Consider the following 22,309-nt stretch of genomic DNA (forward strand, 5'->3'; position numbering starts at 1 on the left):
TGAGTGTTTGACCTTCTTCAGAACCACCCTGCCCAAAGGGGAAATTTCTAAAATGGTGACTACGAACGGAACTGTTTTAGCGCCTCTTAGCGCAACTACACGCTGCCCCACCCTAAAATGGTCCTTTACCCATCAACGACAGTCCCACGGATGCGTCTCCCTTTCACTCAAAAAACACACAACGACACCCGCTTCCCCAGAGTGGTCTGACTTGCAAGCTGTTACAGTTCTTGGCGCAGCGGATCATTAGGGCAGAAGAAACAAAAATGGACGTCGACTCGGAACCGACACCCCGAAGAGGCGTCCGCAAGTCCTCAGGGCAGCCAGCCGGAGCCCCGACACCCAGACGCTTCCGTTCGGCTTCTCAAGCCGAGGCTGCTCGCACCTCGAACGCGTGCCAGATTTGCCGCGATAAGAAAGTCAAATGCTCGGGCCAGCAGCCTTGCAAGTATTGTGCCAAGCGGGGGCTGGAGTGTGTGTTTGCGGCGTCGGAGAAGAGGAAGCTGTATTCCGTCTCGTGAGTCCCTCTTCCACTGATAGTGGATGGTTGTGCCTCTGGTTGGTCATGTTTAGCGCTCGAGCGTAGACTAAGTTGAGAATGATCATGTAGGCAGATACGTGAGCTTGAGAACAAAGTCGCTTTCTATGAGCGGCAGAGCAGGGAGCAGTCTGCTCCTGCGGCTACGACATCCTCAGGGCCGACATCGCCCATGTGGCGTATGCCTTCAGATGAGGCAAACGGTACATCAAGTGCCCAACAGGAGCCCCCACAGGAAGATTCGTGTATCTCAGTCAGCGTGCTCTCACCTACAGGTTTTGACCAGCCCGAGACAACCGTGTCTCAGGCCACGTTGTCCCCCACATTTGAGAGAATAAGAGCCATTGAAGTCTTACCTGCGACGACATCTTCACCCACACGCACTAACAGGGGTGGGTGAAACTGGCGCATCCCCCTTCTGTTCACTCCTCGGATACTAACTCCGGCATAGCCATCGCTCCTGAGTCGGCCCTCTCCTCCTCTGAGACATTCGGGTCCGAGATCAAGACTCTTCTAGTGTCCCGCTCGAACCCGGGCTCCGCTGCCAGTCCGGCTACCAACACCGCCGTGTCCCCGCTCCCACGCATCGACCGCCGCGGGCTGCTGGAGGCTATCGGTCCGTGGCCTACGGAGGAAGAGGCTCATGCTATGCTTGATATTGTCGTATTCAACGTCGGCATCTCGCAGCAGCTGTTTGATGTTCGCGCGTTCTCAGATAATCTGTCCATCCTATATCAAGATTCCGCTGCGGAAGTACGGCTTTCTGAAATATGGATCGTAGAGGCGCTGTTGGTATTTTCGGTGGGGAGGCTGCTACAGAGCAGAGACGATGAGAATGGCGATCTGCCTGGGACAAGTTTCTTCCGCGAGGCGGTAAAGAGAACGCCGTTGCTGAGTGAGTTGCGGAAGCATGGTATTATTGGAGTTGAAGTGATGGCTTTGACGGCGTTATACCTTCAGATTGTGGATCGAAAGGATGATGCTTATATTCATGTGAGTGGCCTTGGCGTGCCATTATAGACTCCGACTGACTACTGCTTTCTAGTCCAACACTGCCTTGAGGTTAGCGATAAGCCATGGTATGCATCGTGGAAAAAGCAGCCTCAATATTAGACGATCGGAGAATGTGCATCGGAATAGACTTTGGTGGTCAATTTACATGCAAGAGCGGTATGCGATGATATTTGAGGCTCAAGTAAAAGTAAAGAAATGGCTAACGACTTGATAGGAGATTATGTGCGGCGGGTGGATATCCAATGTCTATTGAAGACTATGCCATTACCGTCGTACCGCCCTATGAAGTCCTCGGGTTCCCATCGGCAACAGCTTTAGATGTCAATGTAAAGGCGGCAAGAATCACAGGGAAGATTACGTCAAGTATGTCAAGTGCCGACAAACATTTGCAACGCAACAGAACTAACGACCGACAGCAATCTACTCCCAAAAAGGTGACCCCGAAAATACGTTTATCAACAACGTCCAGGACATATTACACTCCCTCTACGAGGTTGAGAAGACGATGCCCTCGGAATACTCGATGGAGATCAAACCTTCCGGTCTCCTGGTGGCTGGACGCCCCTTTGTTGACGCGCCAACATCAACATCTCGGACTAGCTCCAGTCTGTACATATCCGTTTACTCGGTAATATTCCTCGAATGTTCATTCAATAAGCCAAACTAACTCGGAAGCAGGCCGTCATTCATACGGTTCGCCCAATTCTACTTTATATGGCTCGCAACAGCCGTGATCCCGAGCGTGGAGGGTCTCGTAACGAAGTCAGCCCAGCACTCGTACGTCTGGCAGAGATCTGCGTTGAGACAGCCAGTAAAAGCCTGGTCATCTTGCAGGAGCTCCGAAAGAAGGAGATTCTGGCCAAGAACGCTTTCCTCGACTTGGACGCGACCTTCTCGGTGGGATACATTTTCGTCCTCGTCGAGGCCATCAACCCAGGCAAGAGTCTTGGATTCAAGGGCATCGAAGGATCTAGAGCGATTTTGAGATACTTAGTCAGTCTGGGAAATAGGGCGGCCGCCAACCGCCTTGCCGAGCTCGACCAGATGTGCATGCATCTTGCGCTCCCAGTACAGCAGGCGACTGGGCAGACTCCACAGCAGCCGTTGACGGACCTCCTCACGCAGACGTTTTCCTTCTCGAACGGGTATGGCAACGTTGATCACGTTACGCCCGGTGCGGTTGATGGGGGCTTGAGTGTTGAGGGACCGAGTACCCGTTCCGCTGAAGACGACGGAGGGACGATGGGCTGTGGGAATGACGACCAGACCTTCGGGCTCAGCGGCGCGGACTTGGCGAGCATACCGCTAGAGGGCGAGAATGGGCTCTACTGGGTATACCACACGCCCGGGTTCTCGTTCACTGGAGTCGAGCAGACGGACTGGGAGGCGTTGGAGAACCAGATCCCTTGGGGTAACCAGCCATGATGGCCATTGCCGAAGAAAGTAACCGCAGTATGAGCCCAGATCCGATGTCGGTTTTTGAGGATTCTAATTTTCAAGCCAAGGAGACCAAGTATACAGGTTTCCAGTTAAGGATGAGTTAAAATGGGCCTGTGTCAGCTGTTGCTTGTGGCGTGAAGGACTAGTTTTCAACCCTCGGATATCATCGCCGAAGGGCACCCCAGATTAGGCCTTGACACACGACCATCTGGGGAACGCCGCAGACCAGTCTATACCATGGAACCGGAGAAGGGTCTTTCAATAACCAAGCCTTGGTCAGCTCCCCCACATCCCAAATTCGTGGAGAGGAGCCTGGGGTAAACCCCGCATTTCCCTGAGGCGGACGTTGAGGATATCGTTCAGTTGTGGGATGACTGAGTTGCCGGTTTCCCCACGCTAGGTGGATTGAAAGAGACATATAACAACCCTGCTACCTCCATAACTCTTTTTTAAAAAAGTTTTCCTTTGGAGTTGTGCTTCTTGAATGAGGCATCCCTTTGAACTTTAGTTTTCCCATCTTTTTATACAAGCCCCTCGTCAACTTGAACAACTTCAGTCGCAGAGTTACCGAGAGCACTGCTGAGACGGAAAACGTAGCTCCGCTCAAATTTGACTTGAGCAGGGACAATGGCAACCAAGACTGAAGACTCCCAACTCTCAGCTTCAGCAGAGGAGCTCGAGATGACCAAGAAGCAAGATGAAGAACACGTCGCCTTCGAGCAGATCAGCCCGGAAGAGGAGCGTGCTCTCGTCCGCAAGCTGGACAGAGTTCTCATGCCTCTCATGGCATTCGTCTACTTCTTCCAGTGTACGTTCCCCAACCCTTCCTCCAATTCTAACTTCCACTAACAAAAGTCAACGGCCAGACCTCGACAAGCAGTCAATCAACTACGCCTCCGTCTTCGGCCTCCGCAAGGACCTCCGTCTGACAGGACAAGACTTCTCCTGGGTCATCTCGCTGTTCTACTTCGGCCAGCTCTGCTCCGAGTACCCGGCCGCGTATCTCATGGGCCGCCTGCCCATCACCCTCTTTGTCGGCGTGACCATCATCGCCTGGGGAGGGGTGGAAATGTGTCTCGGCGCAACGCACGACTTCAAGGGTCTCGCCGCGGCGCGCTTCTTCCTAGGCTTCGCGGAGGGAGCGGTATCCCCCGCGTTCATCATCATCACGTCGAACTGGTACCGTCGCCGCGAACACCCGATCCGCGTCGCGACGTGGGTTTCCATGTCCGGCGTGTCGCAGATTCTCGGCGCGCTGATGATGTACGGCATCGGAGGGTCCCCGAAGATGGCGATGGAGAAGTGGAGGGCCATGTTCCTCATCAGCGGCGGGCTCACTGCGGCGTGCGGTGTGGCCTTCTGCGTCCTGATGCCGAGGGATACCACCACTGCCTGGTTCCTCACGCCGCGTGAGAGGGAGGTCGCGACGAGGAGACTCGCGCTTGACAGAGGAACGAGGGATAGGGCTGAGTTTAACAAGAAGCAGATGTTTGAGGCTTTGAGACAGCCTTTGACCTGGCTTTACTTTATGATGGCGCTCTGCATCACTCTGACGACTCCCATTCTCAAGGTTAATTTTGTCTCTAGTCGAGTATCGATTTATGCTGACGCATTGTAACTAGTTCTCATCTCTTGTTGTCAACGGCTTCGGGTACTCTCCGTTCCAGACGATGCTCGTCGGTCTGCCCGGCGGCGCCATTAGCTTCGTGACGATCTGGGTGTCTGCTTTGGTGCCGCGGTTCTTCCCCGGCACTCGGGTGTACACGTCCATGGGACTTAGTCTGATACCGTTGCTGGGGTCCGCCATGCTACTTGGGTTGCCGGCTAAAGGCTACGAATGGGGCATCGTGGCGAGCACTTGGCTCGCGGCGTGCTGCAGCTCTCTGCTGAGCTCATCTGCGTCGATGATGGCGTCCAACGTCAAGGGTAACACCAAGAAGAGCGTCGTCAGCGCGGGCTTCTTCATCGTATACTGCGTTGGATGTATCGTCTCGCCGCAGGCCTGGACGGAATCTGATGCTCCGAGATACACCAAGGGCTGCATTCTCAGCATTGCCAGCTGGATTGGGCTGATTATCACCTATGCCGTGTATGGAATCGCCATCAAGAAGGAGAACGCCAAGAGAGATAGGCTTGCGGCGGAGGGGAACTACGAGTATATGGTTGGAGGGCATGACGGAGGGGAATCGGCGGTGCAGATGGGTGTTGCTGTTGATTCGGACTTGACGGATGTTCAGGACAAGGCCTTTAGGTATAACATGTAGATGCCCCCTCAAGGATTCGCATAACTCGAGTGGATAAGGCAGAGAGAGGCTATTCTAGTTTTGACATTGAGCTGAGCTGTGTATGGTGTTGATTTTATATAGTATTATGATATTTGTCAAACAAATTGTTTTTAAGAAAATTCACCTCCTCAAGTTGATTGATTTGAGTTTTGGTGATAATTCGATTCTCCAGTTGGCCAATTGGGAAGTTCAAAGGCATTGTAGTTTGTTTACATCTAGCCGAATCGGACCTTCAGACTGTTCTATGTAGGTACATCAAGGGAGCGTCGGAAGGTGCGTCCGACGCCCTTTTTGGCCGTTTTGTAAAGTACATAAATAAGGGTACTGCGTGTCCAAGGGTATAAGATGACTAACCAGATCCACCGCGTACAAAGGCTTTACCGAAGCAAAAACAGGAGTTTGGCAGCAAAAAGCCGTCAGGCCGGGAAAAGGAAGGAGTAAGAAGCCGAAAACCCTTGCAGGAAGGTGGGTACTGCAGTGACACGGTACGTACCCCTGCACCTGCTCCTGTCAGAACATCGGAAGCGACAGGCCAATTGTCCAATGACGCAACGTCTTTTGAAAGCAGGGGCCAGCTGCAGGCCGTGGAGCTTCCGGATTCTTCCCCTAAAGCCTTGCTGCTTTAACAGAGGCATTTGGGGTAAAGAGTACTCATGAAGAAAACCAGCGACTATAGAGGATTTGAACAATTAAAACGGATGAGAATGGTTACAGAGATGATGAAGTGATTCTGAGAATCAAAATAAAAGAGAGTTATTTTATGGGAAAAAAATAAAGTAAAAACAGGAGGACGAAAATGGGTCAAACCATGCAGACAAGGCCCAAAACATTTCATGTAAAGAAGCTCCAACCACTAAAGCGGCGGAGCATTTTGTCACCCTACAGCAAAGCTCCTTGTCTAATTTTACCTCTGCAATTTTCCGTTGCTTCCAGACCCTTTTTCCATTGTAAGAGAGTCATAGACTCGTTCAACACACCTACATCACCCTCCCTTCAATGCAATCATAGTCTTGAGGAGTTGCTTATTCAACATTCTGCCCAAGATGATGCGCTCTCAGATCCAATCCGTCGGTCGTCTGGCCCGTCCCAGCACCGCAACCGCCTCCAGACTTGCCGGCGCAGCCCGCGTCCAGGTTCCCTCCGCCAACGCCGCCACGAAAGCGACTGCCAGAACGATCACGACGACGAGACGGATACCTCAGATGTACTCTGGCCTTGCCTCTACCCAGTACCGCTCCTTCTCAACCACCCGTATCCAGCATGGCGAGATCATCATCACCGTCCCTCCCATGGCCGAGTCCATCAACGAGGGTACTATTGGCTCTCTGGGCAAGCAGGTCGGCGATGCCGTCGAGGCCGACGAGGAGGTCGCCAGCATTGAGACCGACAAGATTGACGTCGCCGTGAACGCCCCCGAGGCTGGTGTCATCACTGAGCTCTATGTTGCCGAGGGCGACACCGTCGAGGTCGGACAGAAGGTTGCGAAGATGGAGACCGGCGGAGCCCCTGCTGCCGACAAGGGCGAGTCCAAGAAGGAGGAGTCAAAGCCTGAGAAGGCCCCCGAGTCCGAAGCCAGCAAGCCTGCTGAGCCCGCCGCTCCCGCCCAGGAGCAGAAGAAGGAGCCCGAGGCCCCCAAGAAGGAGGAGAGCAAGCCTGCGCCCGCCGCCCCTCAACAGAAGAAGCCTGCTGAGACGGCCCCCGTTGCTCAGGCTGCTCCCTTTGGCGCTTCCGGTCTCTTCTCCCGCGCTGAGCGTGTTGAGAAGATGACGCGCATGCGCAAGACCATCGCTCAGAAGCTCAAGCAGTCGCAGAACATGACCGCCTCGTTGACCACCATCAACGAGGTTGACATGTCTGCCCTGATGGAGTGGCGCGCGCGCAACAAGGAGGATGTCATGAAGCGCCACGGCGTCAGGCTCGGATACATGGGTGCCTTCACCAAGGCCACCTGCCTGGCTGCCCAGCAGGTCCCCCAGCTTAACGCCTCTATCGACACCGACAAGGAGATCATCACCTACCGCGACTACGTCGACATCAGCATTGCTGTCTCCGCGCCCAAGGGTCTGATCACCCCCGTCCTGCGCAACGTTGAGAGCTTGGATATCATTGGTATCGAGCGTGGCGTTGCTGAGCTGGCTGCCAAGGTAAGTCCCTAACCCGCCCCCTCTTCTTGGCGTAGAGTGAGAAGCTGATGATGTAACTACAGGCCCGCGACGGCAAGCTGACCATGCCCGACCTCGAGGGCGGCAATTTCTCCATCAGCAACCCCGGTATCTTCGGCTCTCTCTTCGGCACCCCGGTCATCAACTACCCCCAGGCCGCCGTCTTCAACATGAACGGTATCAAGGAGCGCCCCGTCGTCGTCAACGGCAAGCTCGAGATCCGCCCCATGATGTACATCACCGTCACCTACGACCACCGCCTCATTGATGGCCGTGAGGCCGTTACCTTCTTGAACGTTGTCAAGAGCTACATTGAGGACCCCGCCAGACTGCTCCTGGCATAATTTATTTGTAGCGAGGCATGACCGACTGGTTTATTTAGACTGAGTCGGCCGTATCATATATGTGTGTTTTTCTTTGTTCCTGGGCGGGATAGCATTGCCTGGCAATGGCATTGGCATTGGGGGCGTCACTGCTGCATCATAAAAAGGTCTGGTTGTAGATAATTAGGAGGATCCAATGCCCAGCGTTGTCCTGGTTCGGTCAACTACGCCAAACTGTGCCCCTAGAAACTGTGGCCTTGTGACTGTGTACTGTAACCTTTTTAGTCCAAATCCTAGGTTGAGAGGTAACCCATGATGGTTTGTGAGCCCGTAACCCCACATTAAGAACTCCGGCCTACTATACCTGAAGTTCACGGCTAGACTGCGATACACCAGCCCATATGATTCTTCAATTCTCCACTCGTCCGAGATGCCAAGGGGCCTCCGATCCTCGAATGCGGGGAACGTTTGGCGCCTTGAATGTCTTAACACCGCCATGCGTGGACTATCTCGGGACTCCGGAAACTATATCCGGCAACCAGCTGTATGTCTAAGTCATTCGGCTTCGACTTCCGAGGGCGACTTTTAACGCGGACGCCAAGCGCATAATGTCAGTTGAAAGACAATCGCGTCGGTTCTATATTGCTGATGTCTGATCCGCAATAGACCAACCTACCCGACCTCGGTGTCACTCAATGCCATGAGTAGCCTATTTCGGCTGGTGTCTGCTTCGCCGACGGCAATGGACCAAGTAGCTCCCGGGATCCGATGTATGTCAATGGCAGTTCCCTTGATAGACCACTTTGGCCTTGACAAGTTTTACTTCTGTTACGCTTTTCCGTTGCATGGAAGTGGCGCCACCTTATGCTTACATCTCTAGACTCCATTCCCTCTTTTGAACCTTTAACAAGTATTGCGACGAGCTGATGACTACTCAAAGCCGTCAACGAACCGCATACTGCCAACTTGAACGGCCTCTAGCTTGAAGCTCCTGTGGGCGTAGCCAACATGCTTCGGTCACTTTGTTTCGCCTCCAGAGGCACCCTTTCACAGGTTCCCTACACGGTTCGAAGTTCGACTTTAGTATTTTCAGCATCGTCTCCTCCGCTGCCGGTAAGCTATGCGCAGCATAGGTCAAGGCCAGGCCGGGCATGTCTCTCAATCAAATCACAACCTCCGCCCCTACTAAACGGCAGATCTTATGCCACAACCGCGGAGGCGGTTGACCTCAGAGCCCCTCCAGTAAGATCTCCTGAGCAGTGTTTCTATTCAAAATCTGATTTTGTATGATGTAGAACCCTATCGACTCGTTCCTACAAGCCGGCGCGGCAAACTACATAGACGAGATGTACCTAGCATGGAAAGCCAATCCCGACGACGTCCACGTATCATGGCAGACGTACTTTCGCAACATGGAGGACCCCACGGTCCCTGCAACAAAAGCCTTCCAACCGCCTCCTGGGTACATATCAACTCGAGACACCCAACTCACGCCCACACTAAGCTCAGCTAGTTCGAGTGAAGTCGTCAATTACCTCAAGACTCAAAGAATCATTCGAGTATTCCAGGAATATGGCCACACACGCGCTAATATTAACCCCCTGGGCCCTATTGGCAACTCTACAATCCAACCACATCCCGATCTTCCTAGCACGACGAACCTAACAAAGTACGGCTTCACCTCAGCTGACTTGGACAGAGACGTGGCATTAGGCCCCGAAGTCCTTCCGCATCTAGCGGAGGAACACAAGACGATGAAACTCCGCGACATCATTACTGCGTGCGAAGAAACATACTGCGGCTCTTTCGGCGTAGAATATCATCACATCTCCAACTCGGACAAACGCGAGTGGATCCGCCAACGCATCGAATCCTACAATGCTCGTCCTTCAGTTGAGGAGAAAAAGCGCATTCTTGACAGTCTGGTGTGGGCGACCAGCCTTGAGCGTTTCTTGGCAGCCAAATTCCCTAATGAGAAGCGCTTCGGCCTCGATGGTGCAGAGGGTCTGGCCCCGGGTCTAGCGGCGCTGATTGATCGCTGCGCCGAAGCGCACGGCGTCCAAGATATTGTCATCGGCAGCTGCCATCGTGGAAGGATGAATGTTATGAGCACAGTCTACGGCAAGGATTTTGGGACGCTATTCCGACAGTTCGCCGGAACTGCCGAGTTCGACACGGCAAACGGACAGACGGGTGATGTCAAGTATCATTTTGGTATGGAGGGATCGAGGACGACGGCCGGCGGAAAGGAGGTGGGCATCTCCATGCTGCCGAATCCCTCTCACCTCGAGGCCGTTGACCCCGTCGCGCAGGGGAAGGCCAAAGCTGTGCAGCACCTAAAGGAAGACGTCGACCAGTCGAAAGTCATGTTCATGGCCCTCCATGGCGATGCCGCTTTCTCCGGTCAGGGCCCCGTGTATGAGACTCTGAACCTCTCGGGGCTTAAGGGTTACGAGGTCGGCGGAACGGTTCGTCTGATGGTGAACAACCAGATCGGCTTCACGACGGATTCTCCCGACTCCAGGTCCACGCCGTACTGCTCTGACCTGGCAAAGTACATTGAGGCGCCGATATTCCATGTCAATGCCGACGATCCTGAAGCCGTCGTCTTTCTGTGTAAACTCGCGGCGGACTGGAGGGCGGAGTTCCGTTCCGACGTGGTCATTGACGTGAACTGCTACCGTCGTTTCGGACATAACGAGATTGACCAAGCGAGCTTCACGCAGCCGGAGATGTATAAAAAGATTGCGGAGCAGAAGCCGCTTATGGATAAGTATATCGAGAAGCTTGTGGCTGAGGGGACCATGTCGGCTGAAGTTATTGAAGAGCAGAAGAAATGGGTTTGGGACCAACTTGAAGAGAAGTTGACGCGGAGTAAACAGCCCGTGGACGGCAAACAGAACACTGCTGCTGAAGCAGTCGATGAGATTTCAACAGCTTCTTATTCGACGGCCGTGGAAGAGAAGACACTTTCCACGATTGCTGAGACCATCACCAGAGTACCAGAGGGCTTCAGTCTGCACCGGAACCTACAGCGGATCCTGGCTGTAAAGAAGCAGGCCTTTGACGCCGGTATCGTAGACTGGTCTACAGCTGAGGCCCTCGCTTTCGGCTCTCTTGTTATGGAAGGCAAGCCAGTCCGAATCGGCGGCCAGGACGTGGAGCGCGGTACATTTTCGCAGAGACACTCCGTCCTGCACGATCAGATTACACACGCCGAGTACACGCCGCTGAACCACCTCCAGGAGAATCAGGCCGCAAGGTACACTGCCATGAACTCCCCTCTAAGCGAGTTCGGCGTGCTGGGATTCGATTACGGCTACTCTCTTGCCGCGCAGGACTCTCTGGTGATGTGGGAGGCGCAGTTCGGCGACTTTGTCAACAACGCACAAGTCATCGTCGACCAGTTCATCAGCTCAGGAGAGGCCAAGTGGCTGTTGAAGAGTGGACTCGTCATGTCTTTGCCCCACGGATACGATGGGCAGGGACCGGAACACTCTTCCGCTCGGCTAGGTAGGTTCCTCGAGCTGGGCAACGAGGATCCCCGTCAGTGGCCGGCGGATACTTTGAAGGCGAGGAGAGATTGCAATATGCAAATCGTGTACATGACCACGCCGGCGAACCTGTTCCACGCGTTGAGGAGACAGATTCACTCTCCGCACAAGAAGCGTAAGTTTCATCCACCACCTGAAAGGAAAGCATGCGCTAATTTTTTTAGCCCTCGTAATATTCTTCTCAAAATCCCTTCTTCGCCACCCCTTGGCGAGGTCATCCATGCAGGACCTTACAGGTACCTCTGCCTTTCAGCCAGTTATTCCAGATCCGGAGCACGACACCTCAATTGCTTCCAAAGAAAAGATTGAACGTGTCATTCTCTGCAGCGGCCAGGTATATGCTTCTCTACACAAGTACCGCGAAGCCAACGGTATCAAGGACGTAGCCATTACCCGAATCGAGGAGCTTCACCCCTTCCCCTGGGCCGAAGTCAAGGAGAACTTGGACTCGTACCCGAACGCCAAGACGGTGGTCTGGTGCCAAGAGGAACCGTACAATGGTGGTGCGTGGCAGTACATGCGTGACAGGCTAGAGACTGTGGCCGCCGAGTCGGAAAGTCACAAGTTCAGCCGCATCGTGTATGCTGGTCGTGGCACTGGTGCGGCAGCGGCGACGGGGTCGAAGAAGGCGCATCAGGCGGAAGAGGACAGGTTGCTGGAGGATGCGTTCGGGGTTGGCCGTTAGTGGGTAGAGTCGAGAATCTTGGCATTCACGATAAAGCGGTTTCCGTCGCTGTATTTGGCTTTCTTGGCCTTTCCATCCAAAGAGTTGTGTTGTCGGGTTTCTCCATTTGGTCTAAGTTTTTCCGATGTAACATTCACACTGGAAAAGAAGGCTTGTACGAATTTGTTAGTGATGATCAAAGTCCAAATCTTTAACAGTATGCAGAGGTGAAGAGATCCTCAACTTCTCATCTGGCAAACCAGTAGCCTTTAGGCACGTAAAACGACTCGAGCAGTCTGAATCAGAACTCGGTCTTTTTCCGGACAACGACGCTAGTTCATAAGAAGGAATGTTCTCCCCTGGGAGTTCAGACCACTTGGGTCAACTTCAGACGACTGTCTCGGACCTTCCCGGCCTTGACTCAAAGGAGAAGAGATTCCGGCCGACGAGTTTTTGGCTTTTGTCAAGAATCAGACTTTTACACGGACTCATCCCTTACATTGCCATGACAGCTGTCCGAATCGCGTAGTTTCCGTGTCTTTACATAGATTCGTGAAACGACACATTCCTCAAATAGAGACTCTAGCTACAGAAATGCAAGCGGTAGGATACATCTTCAGGTCTGTGCCAGCGCTTATCCCACATACTCGGCACTAACTCAGTTCTAAAGACGGACCCCAAGGTAAAGTTACGTTTGTATTTGGACATAAAAGGTGGGCCTCGATGGAAATTGACTATTTCGGACAACAATTGAGCTTGTCCTGTGAAATGTACCGGATGCGAAAACGAACTGTTATCTTCATAGATTTGAGGATATTAACAAACTGCGTTGAACTGTAAAGCGCGGTAAACACGTTTACATTGCTTTCTCACTGGACTAAACTCCCTGAGGCTCAGTTACACGCAGTAGAGGTGTATCTGAAACCCGAGGCGAGGTTTTTACAGTGGACCTCTTCTCGCATTCGGGAACCCCCGGAAAATCCGGTGACCCTACTTGGGACGATAGCTGCCTTCCGGGAAGCTGAAGAGATTCGTTGATTGGCCGGCAATATGAAATGAATATACTGGGTAATCGCATGACAACGGTTTTGAGAAGCCGGACTCACTTACCTACGCTTCTCTAAGGCCAAAACCCCACATTGATGAATATCCGCGCAGATGACCATAGGCTGGATATGAGGCAGCAGATTGCACGAACTTGGCTGTGCCTATAAACACAAGAGAAAGGTTTTTAGATTGCGAAATGATGCTTTTGACAAATAACGGAGAGGTGGGTGTCTTGGTAGAATGGAGGAGATGAGCTTTTCGTAGATGAAATGCCCCTTAGGCCAGTGGCTTGTATGACCGCTATTGTCTTGGCCAGTATAAGACGTTATGTGGTTATGAAAGTATGCACCGTTGCCAAGATTCTGTAAAGTCCCAAGAAATCGTGTAACATGGACTTGGCGCGTGCTATGCCGCTTCGTGAATCAGGAAAGGCCTGTTCACCTGCCAGCTGAATGGGGGCTTTGGACGAGGGGTAAACGATTCTAGCGCGCTTATTACATTTGGGTTTCGCTTGTTGCCTTATGCGGCATTGAGTATGGTCAAAGCGATAGCTATTACTGGTATACTGCTATGTCCTGACTCAGGCCGGTCTCACCAAGCTGTTTTCTAGATACACCTGGTGGCCACGAAACAAAAGGAATGCTTGGTCACCGATGCGTGTAGCAGGGATGTTCTATGGAATGGCGAGTATTTGCTCACATCCTTATCCTTGGTCATTTACTCTCCTATAACGGTAATCGGATAACCCCCCACATGTTGGCTATACACGTTGGTAGGAGGTAAATACTTTGCTATGATACCACATCTTATTAACCCTCAACAAACACCCCAGTTACATTAAAGTGTTTGTAGGCATGCACAATATATTACGGGCAAGTGAAGCACTCTCCTCACATCCGGAGATAAAGTTGCTTGTTTCATTCACGGCAGCTTGCATGGTTACCCGCTATATTGGCATACGATCCTATCTAGCCTCGGTCGCAACAGAAATGAAACCGGCCGAAAGAGATGTACTTCACCGGATTTTCTACTAGGTACGGAGTAGTCCAGTACGGATTTCAAGTACCGTGATTTGAATCGTCTAGACCCGAATGAGACCGCAGGGATGATGTTCTCAAATTGGAGAAAAGCGAAGGTTAGGCCTGTTATCCTAGGGCTGATTTGAGCTTATCGGTAGATCACCGCAACGGGAGAGAATCAAAGCCTCGGCTTGAGCTGGTAACCATGGAACCGGGGCTGGGCAGTAAACTCAAAGTAGTGGAGATCCAGCCTTTGGCCCCGTTCAAAGAATTAACCAGATGGCCGGTGCCAACATTAGACGGTTCTCGGCTTTTGCCTGAAATGTAACATGCCTTAGCGCTCGGATTACCCCCGCCCCCCTTTCCAGTTGAGTCCTGCCTTCTTTCATTCCGAAACAGCGTTTGAAGCTAAGGCTTTCATAGTGAGTAACGGCTTGTTCCTCCTGATGGAAGAATTTTCGAGGCATGCTAACCTATTACTGTCTCTTCGGAAACATCTGCTTTCGAGGCTATCTCTTGACTCATCCACACAACTACAGGACATAAAGCTGACAGCCAGATGATTACGCAATTGGAATGCAAAGGGTTCATAGACGAAAACACTCAATACGTTTTGATCGTTTAGGTTATTCGTACATTCGGAAGCCTCGTCAGATAGAATGGGCCTGCTCCGTTGACGTTCCGTAGGAGCTATTCATTACGGTACCGAGATTATTAGTCACTCACAAGCCGAACTCGATAACAACAATGAAGTTTTTTGCATCATGTAAATACACAAAAGGTGGCGCGTGATGTGTGAAAGGATGAAAGGTTTGCCTCTTCCATACATACGAGACATAAGCGGGCGCGTCTGAATGCTTGGCAAGACTCAGGGAAGATGAGATAGACGATCGAGATATTTTCGAGTCATAAATATCAGAGAAGACCTAGCAGAAAGAAAACGGCACCGGTTAGTTGAGAGAACAAGGTTGGGAGGCTTGATGAAATGATTCCTAGTCTACATTTTTCAAATAGATGAGTCCAAGAGAAAATGTGGCACGCGGTAGTGGTATGTCCGCAGACCCATGCGGCTGGATAGTGTTGTTTCTTGGCGCAATACAATATGAAAGCCTACTCGTATCTCGGATAACAAAGCAAGCAGTTCCACTGAACAGGAATAAGGAGTGCAAGGTTGACAAGTCGACGTGTGACACTGTGTGGGGATGGGATGTGAGCTAAATTGTTATTGTGTCCGGCCAGCCCTGTTGCCAGACCCTGATCCTTACCCATGCAGGCTACCACCATCTTCGTGTGGTTGCCAAGATCACCTTTGTGCCTATTCGGTTTCGAAAATCGGACACATTGGGGCTAATTTACGAGGACCACCGGTAAAGAACCAGCCCAATAGACTCTGAAATTCTCTGAATGCACAGACTGCCATGGCTAAAGAGCCATCCACGAATCATCATGAGCAGGTAAGTTGTCCTTAATCCCCTCATCGCATCAAAATGCTTGTGAACTTTCTGATCACCAATCAGTTGTGTTGCAATAACAACATCAGTAATTAGTTTCAAAAGGCACTAGATGGAATAAAAACTGTATTAGAAAGTAACATGGGGGGGTAGTAATACCGCTATCAATATTCCCAGTAATGTTAGCCGTATCGTACAATGGACACCGTCTGGGGCGTTGAGATTTGAGGATGTATAACTTTGAAAAGAATTTTCATCTCTGGCTGGATATCAATATGATTCAACTGCTATAATACGTCAGACAGTTAAATTCCCAGACATTATCAGGAAATTTGAAATTGATGATGGAATAGAATTTTGCAGCGGCACAGTGAAGAGGCAGGAGTTGGACAACAAATCGATATAAACCAAATAACTAAAAAACAATATACAAACGTATCCGCATTCTTCACCGTGTGGATGAAAATTCGAAAAGCTTCAGCAGCATTCCCCAAAATGTGCAGTCAACCATGTACACAAACGTGAACAATGACACACTAGCACAGCCATCACGAAGAATCAACCATTTTTAGAAAGCTCTGCACTCAACCAGACCCTTCTCATAAGAGCCATAAACAACTCCATCGCAAGCCAAGAATCCCATGGCGGCAAGGGCCGCTGCAACTCCTCCAGTAAGCGCGCCCACGCCAAGCGCTGCAACGCCACACTCCATGACCTGGAAAATTGCGGTTTGGACGAGGGCATCCATGCACTTGTTGCACTCGGTAGGAGGGTTCTTCTCGCAACGCCGCTCCCGAGCCTCCGTCAGGCGACGTCCTCGGATGTTGCCCACGGCAGAGGAACGAGCAGAGTTCAGGATACTTGTGGCCCTGTTCAAATTTTGAGTCTGCATGGCATCGGCCACCTGTCGATCCTCAATGACTTTGTTGACGACATCGGCAACTTGTCGGTCCTCAAGGGCTTTCTTGACGAGAATGTCTACTTCTCGATCTTCGATGATATTGTTGATGGTGTCAACGGAAGGCATTGCTGCAGTGGTAGAGAGCAAAGTGCTCAGGACCATGGTGGTAATGATGGTGAACTTCATGTTGACAAGAGAATGGATTTGAGGATGGTAGTAAGATGTTAAGGATAGTATGTAGATGCTAGAAAGCTTTGAAAGAGTGTAGGTGGGATGAGAACTGGATTGGTTTGAAGTGATGAGTTGGATGAAGAAATGAGTGATGGTGGCGCATACGGACAGTATTTATAAAACTTCTTGAGCAAGTAGATATCCTAACATCTAGCAGTTGATATCCAACTTGTCAAGGTCAACTATTGATTCAGCTTTCAACTTCCATGACGATTCCATCTAAATTGAATTGCATCTATTTCAGTTTTGGCCTTTCACTTTGAACTCAATCCGGTCCAAGATGTTTTCCGAAAGCGAGACATGCGTAGTCATGAAGATGCAATGATTATAGTGAATTCATATTGTACAAAATGCTTCACTTAAAGGCCTTGGCATTTTCCCTGCCCCATCAAAACATGTAGACGAACAGATATCACCACTTACACCTCGGCTGAAAGTTTTCTACGCACTTGGGCTGTGCGCAACGACTCTACAGTGCTCATCACAGTGTATGGCCCTTTAACCTCGTCGGGCTTTGGGAGTGGAGGAGGGAAATGTACGTGGATCCCTTTACTATTTGTTGCAGAGCACTTCACAGGGAAGTCGTCTGTGAGGCATCATTTTCTTTCCCATCACTTTTCGATTACAGTTGATGCATCTAAGAAAAAGTACGATAGCTTATTCCAGTATCATATCTTGTAATTATTTCTACGTTACCTTTCAGTGATTTGTTTGGAGTTAAAGAAGCTTTCGGGTCACTTTAAGCAGGCGAACTGATCTTCAGAGTAAACAGATAATCAGGCAACTTCTATGGCGATCAATTGCGCACAGTACCCTCAGCTGACACATGAGAGGCATGTCAACTTGGAACCTTACGCCCTATGGCGTCTGTCGGAGCAGTCTGGAGGGATCTAGCCCCTACTAGAGGGAGCACAGCCCTCTGGGAGTCATGCCGTAACGGCTAAGGTTATTGTGGTTTAGTGTAAGTGAACGGGTCACCCAGTTGACCCACGTTCTATTTGAGCTCTGCCGTAAACTTTATTTTAGCCAGGTTCGATGACAAGCCATATCGGATACATTCCATCTGAACTGGGCCAAATGGCAAACCGGATACTATCTCTTGTTCTTTTCCTCATCTGAGTCGAATGCATGATTGCCAAGGCTTATAATTCGAGATCACTTACGTTCTTAGGCCTTGTGAACATGACTCTTATCGAGTTTTCTCTCTCAATTAGGCTTTTGGGGCTCTTTATGAGAAACTTGGTCTGGTTGTGAAGATGACGAGTCTGACTCTGGTGTATCGATAGCCAGATGTACTACGCCATGAGCTCATCTACGGCAGTCAGAAATTGCAGTTATACTCATTCTCGACGGCGAGTCTTTTTCTATATAAGGTAACCATCTGTCCCGTCGAATATCATCTTTCTCTCTCATCCTCATCACACTTCGGTACAATCACAATCACAACAATCTTTCAGCTCACTCAACTCACACAATCTTTCCAACACTTTCACTCTTCTTTTAACATCTTTAACCAACTTCAACTCGCCAAAATGTTCTCCAAGACTATCATTGCTGTTCTCCTTGCTTCCACCGCTGTCTTCGCCGCTCCCGTCGAGACTGCTAAGAAGGATGTTGAAGGCAGACAGATCAACCAGAGTGTCACTCTTTGCAGTGACAAGGAGATGGCCGACTGCGATACAGTCAACTTCAACTTTGGCTTCTGCGGTTGGTTTTCCACGCAACCAGCTATCTTCTATGGCAACTAACATTTTCTAGTCTCTCCCATTGGAAGATTGAACGACAAGGTCAGCTCGCTCAATGCGAACGGCTACAACTGCATCTTCTACAAGTAAATAATAACCTGACTGTCATTTCCTCAGATAATATACTAACATACCTTTCAGTGACACTGGATGCCGCAACGGTGGCGGTCAGATTGCCACGACTGGCGAGGTCAGGGACATCCGAAGCAACCCTCAGTTCAGCACCATGAACGATGATGTCTCTTCTTTCCTCTGCAACATCTAAGGCAGTATCATGCTGCTCGGGCTGGTCATTTGACCCATACGCATCCATCTTCAGCATCCAGCGCTAGCCTTTCCGGGAGGATAACTGGGGGACTGTTCTGATTCAGTTCAGGGATCGCGTAGTCGGGAAATGTGCCACCTGCATACCTTAGATAGGATTCGAGTCTAAGCTCGATGTTCTTTTTCCTTAGCTTGTCGGCAATTGATTTGTGATTTGTACTTTCAACACTTTCTATTTCTGTGACTGGCACTGAACTTTTGTGTGCGTAACCTATCCAACATGTGCTTGCTTGAACTTGAGATTTAACCTTAAGCTTTTGGCTAAGCACGATCAGCAGGACTAACTTTGTGGAAATTTTATTTATACTGGTATTAGTAGCCTCGTTGTTTCTGTTCAGATTATGTTGGCTGAGTGTGGTGATTTAGTAACCATGTTTAGTGCTTTCCTAATGGTTTATTAGGCAGGATTCTAGCGTCAAAAGAGAAGACAGATCCCTGTGAGCCAAGAGGCAGAAAGCCGCAAAACGCTCTACTCGGCGACGTGCCCAAGCTGACGAATCGGCATTATAAGTCGAACCGATGGATCAATGATAGTCTACAGATTAGCGTCTTATAGTGCGTGTGAAAATGATTAGTGTAATAACTGATTTCGAAAATGACTTTCGGAAGACTATTACTATAATCCATTGCATGTGGAGGAACGAGGGCTCAGGCGCAGCGCTCTTTGCATTTTGGCTACATCAAGACATGAATTGCTGTCGTTGACAGTCTTAGGAAGACTGGCGCAGCCGCGGAACTGGAAGAATTTCGATTCATTATTCAAATAGGGGCTTGCCAAATAGAATGCTTTTAATGTTACCGCGTTTCACATGTGTCTTCCAGGTTTTTCAACCATTTCCCTTTCTCCGTTTCGAAAAAAAACCAAAAAGTCTCCGTCTTAACGAATGTTTTTGCTACAATAATACGGGGACAGAAATACATGACTTCTTTGATCTCTTTTTTGATTTTTTTACCAAAGAAATCCGGGTAACCGCATGGTATCGAGGAGAACCAGCAAGCACCATCGAGTTAGCCAATTGAGCCCGAAGTATATCAAGCTGAGCGAGAGCAGCTTCGGGGAGCTAAGAAACTATTGGATAAGCACCTATCCTGTTACCTAAAATTATCTTCCTGATAACCGTTCTTTGTAATTGTAAGATTTCCAACTTTTTAATCCTGTAAGGTTTCTCGTACGAATAATCGCATGGATGAGGGGTACTTCGAGACATTCCTTAAGTACCTTATAAAACATTCCTTCTGAATTCGGTTGACTTTAGGCGAAAGCAAAAGTGTGGACGCCGTTTTGCAATCAGCCTCTAATACGTCAACTGCAGAATGCCCTTTCTAGTGAGGTGTAAGACAAAGTCCCAGTCAACGAGGAATCGTGATCAAGAAACCCCGCATACCTGGCGTTTTCACGGGTCGAAAAATGGCTTGCAGCTGAATTATCCCAACTGTATGATAACAGGTAAGTTCCTTGTAGACAACTGTCATCATTCGTCATAGTTTTCTTCAGGCCCTCCATGTCAAGCACGCACGTAGGTCTCGAACGTGCTTCCCCCTTGTCTCCGAACTCGTTCTTGCGATATAGCTCACACTAAGGCTTTACGGTTCATGGTAGCTAACTGGTACGTGAGCTAAATTTGAGCAAAGCATACTTTATCAGCAAACCTTCTCCTCGGGGCTCCATTGGCCCCCCTCAAGCTCGAGCGTCTTCGAAACGTAACTCTATTAGTAGGTTTTTGCGCTTTCATAAATTGCTAATCGAATGCAGAAGTGTCAAAGAGTTTTCCATCTCCCCGCCAACTTACGCAATCCACCGACAGAACTAAACATATAGCAAACCTGATTATTGCAGCACATCTTATCCAAGATCCAAATTTACAAAGACAAGATAAAAAGATGTATTATATAAGAAAAATCTTATCAAGTATTTGCTTTGTCTGCAACGTATTTGTAAAAGATTCAGGCTTTGCCAGGTATGAACGAAATTTCTTCAGAGTAATCACACCTTGTCTGCGCAACGACCTTTCCCTTGGAAATCTAGGAGCCAGTATACCCATCCGTCGCTTGGTTTGCTTCTTTTGGAAGAAATGAATCTGCAAAAAGATAATTTTTGTATGTTGAGCCGCGGTTGTTTTCTGCGTTCCTCTCGTGTTCAGAATGCCTTTGGTAAGGCGGGGGGAAATACAATATTACCAGTCTCGCAGGGGTGCGGCCATGTAGAATTTCAGATGCTAGGATGACGGTTATGTAACAATTAGGTAAGGAGTTCTGCTTGAAAAGTATCAGAATTTATGTGTCCATATATGTGATAACGATATATTCCACTGCAAACAATAGGAAGTGGGACAACCTTTTTGTGGAATCCTAGCTTTGAGCGTTGGATATAGGTTAAGCTGCTCTAGAGCAAATCGTACCTGCTACTAGTCAAAGCCAATATCAAATCTAGATTGCGATTCATCACAATCAAGGTTCAATAGATAGAGATACAATATAGGCAAATGATTGAATTTGGAAATAGGGTGAACAGGGAAACATTATACGAGAAGAATTGTGTCGTCAACAACGAACGCACTAGAACGAATTATGGTTAGCAATACCAGGCAGGAGAGAAGTCAAAAGTTTGCCCACGAAAGACAAAGATAGGCCCATCATTCCAGGCAAGCTGTGACAATACCCTTGTACCGATGGGCGACTGCGATTTAGAGGACCTCAATGGGCACACGGTGGTTATAGATCCCTGCTTGCGCTAAGTCTAGGCCTCCTGATTCAATTAAAGGACTACAAAACTCTTTTTTTTTATTTTTTTTCGAATATTAATAATAATCCTGTCGATGAAAAAGTGAAGAATGGTCGGATTATCCGTATGGACCGCTGTTCCGCGGGAGGGAGACGTCGTGATTCGGAATATTACCTAAAGGGATAAAACTATAATATATAACCGACTACGCTTGCTCTTCCTCCAGTAAACTCAAAAGAACACTACGACAAAGCTTAAGTGACTGCGAGCGTAATCACCGTGAAACTTAACTCCAATATAAGTTAGCTTAAAGGGTAGAGTGAAGCGACCATCTTCCAGCGACAAAGTAACTTCTATGGTATCGTTGTGTTCCAGAATCTCTTCCTTTTATTATAATTACAGATTAGCCTACATAATTGTTTATCTTTTATAAACGTGGGTATATGTTCCGACGGGTCGCAATAAACATAATCTGGTTAACCCTTGGGCAACTTGAGCCCTCATATTCCCTACGACTTATGTGACAATGTTCGTTTCTTTATCAAACTGTGTCTTACTCAGCACTGCCTGTCTCACTCTCTATCCTCTAGCGACATCATGGCCACTTTCAGGCAGGAATGAATCAGTAATCTTGGAGCCCCGGGGCGGTTGCACATCGGTACCAATGCGCGCTGTGGGTTTCGCACCATCTCTAGTACACGACATAACTACTGCTGTTCACACAGCTTCAGGTCCGAACGGACCGCCAAATCACAACACCATCCCTGGTGTTCGAGACGTTACCTATCGTGCGTGGCATGTTGGAGAAACAGCTTATGTTGAGATAACCTCGACGGACTTTCAGGGGGGAGAATTCACGATTGGTACAAGAGCTGCTGAATTCACTCCT

General features: G+C 49.6%; 6 protein-coding genes across 6 annotated transcripts; 5 read left to right on the plus strand and 1 right to left on the minus strand.

Moving 5' to 3' along the window:
• Nucleotides 1-266: 266 nt before the first annotated feature.
• Nucleotides 267-2,977, plus strand: CTRU02_208272 (fungal specific transcription factor domain-containing protein; the record flags this gene model as incomplete). The annotated part of the gene is made up of 7 exons (XM_036725791.1): nucleotides 267-517; nucleotides 611-930; nucleotides 990-1,531; nucleotides 1,584-1,708; nucleotides 1,767-1,915; nucleotides 1,969-2,180; nucleotides 2,231-2,977. The coding sequence occupies 7 exons, from the start codon at nucleotides 267-269 to the stop codon at nucleotides 2,975-2,977; spliced, it is 2,346 nt and encodes a 781-aa protein (XP_036582505.1).
• Nucleotides 2,978-3,619: 642 nt separating this feature from the next.
• Nucleotides 3,620-5,256, plus strand: CTRU02_208273 (uncharacterized protein; the record flags this gene model as incomplete). The annotated part of the gene is made up of 3 exons (XM_036725790.1): nucleotides 3,620-3,800; nucleotides 3,859-4,562; nucleotides 4,615-5,256. The coding sequence occupies 3 exons, from the start codon at nucleotides 3,620-3,622 to the stop codon at nucleotides 5,254-5,256; spliced, it is 1,527 nt and encodes a 508-aa protein (XP_036582504.1).
• Nucleotides 5,257-6,320: 1,064 nt separating this feature from the next.
• CTRU02_208274 (dihydrolipoamide succinyltransferase) lies at nucleotides 6,321-7,783 on the plus strand (the record flags this gene model as incomplete). The annotated part of the gene is made up of 2 exons (XM_036725789.1): nucleotides 6,321-7,421; nucleotides 7,484-7,783. 2 exons carry the CDS (start codon nucleotides 6,321-6,323, stop codon nucleotides 7,781-7,783), a joined length of 1,401 nt encoding a protein of 466 aa, XP_036582503.1.
• Nucleotides 7,784-8,770: 987 nt separating this feature from the next.
• On the plus strand, nucleotides 8,771-12,001 carry CTRU02_208275 (alpha-ketoglutarate dehydrogenase complex subunit; the record flags this gene model as incomplete). The annotated part of the gene is made up of 3 exons (XM_036725788.2): nucleotides 8,771-9,004; nucleotides 9,058-11,431; nucleotides 11,481-12,001. The coding sequence occupies 3 exons, from the start codon at nucleotides 8,771-8,773 to the stop codon at nucleotides 11,999-12,001; spliced, it is 3,129 nt and encodes a 1,042-aa protein (XP_036582502.2).
• Nucleotides 12,002-16,065: 4,064 nt separating this feature from the next.
• On the minus strand, nucleotides 16,066-16,584 carry CTRU02_208276 (uncharacterized protein; the record flags this gene model as incomplete). The annotated part of the gene is made up of 1 exon (XM_070205061.1): nucleotides 16,066-16,584. One exon carries the CDS (start codon nucleotides 16,582-16,584, stop codon nucleotides 16,066-16,068), a length of 519 nt encoding a protein of 172 aa, XP_070061136.1.
• A 1,577-nt stretch (nucleotides 16,585-18,161) lies between these two features.
• Nucleotides 18,162-18,639, plus strand: CTRU02_208277 (uncharacterized protein; the record flags this gene model as incomplete). Its single annotated transcript, XM_036725786.2, has 3 exons — nucleotides 18,162-18,336; nucleotides 18,388-18,460; nucleotides 18,516-18,639. 3 exons carry the CDS (start codon nucleotides 18,162-18,164, stop codon nucleotides 18,637-18,639), a joined length of 372 nt encoding a protein of 123 aa, XP_036582500.2.
• Between the last annotated feature and the right edge of the window lie 3,670 nt (nucleotides 18,640-22,309).

This window comes from Colletotrichum truncatum (assembly GCF_014235925.2).
Source record: "Colletotrichum truncatum strain CMES1059 chromosome Unknown Contig_0005, whole genome shotgun sequence".
NCBI classification, from domain to species: Eukaryota; Fungi; Ascomycota; class Sordariomycetes; order Glomerellales; family Glomerellaceae; genus Colletotrichum; species Colletotrichum truncatum.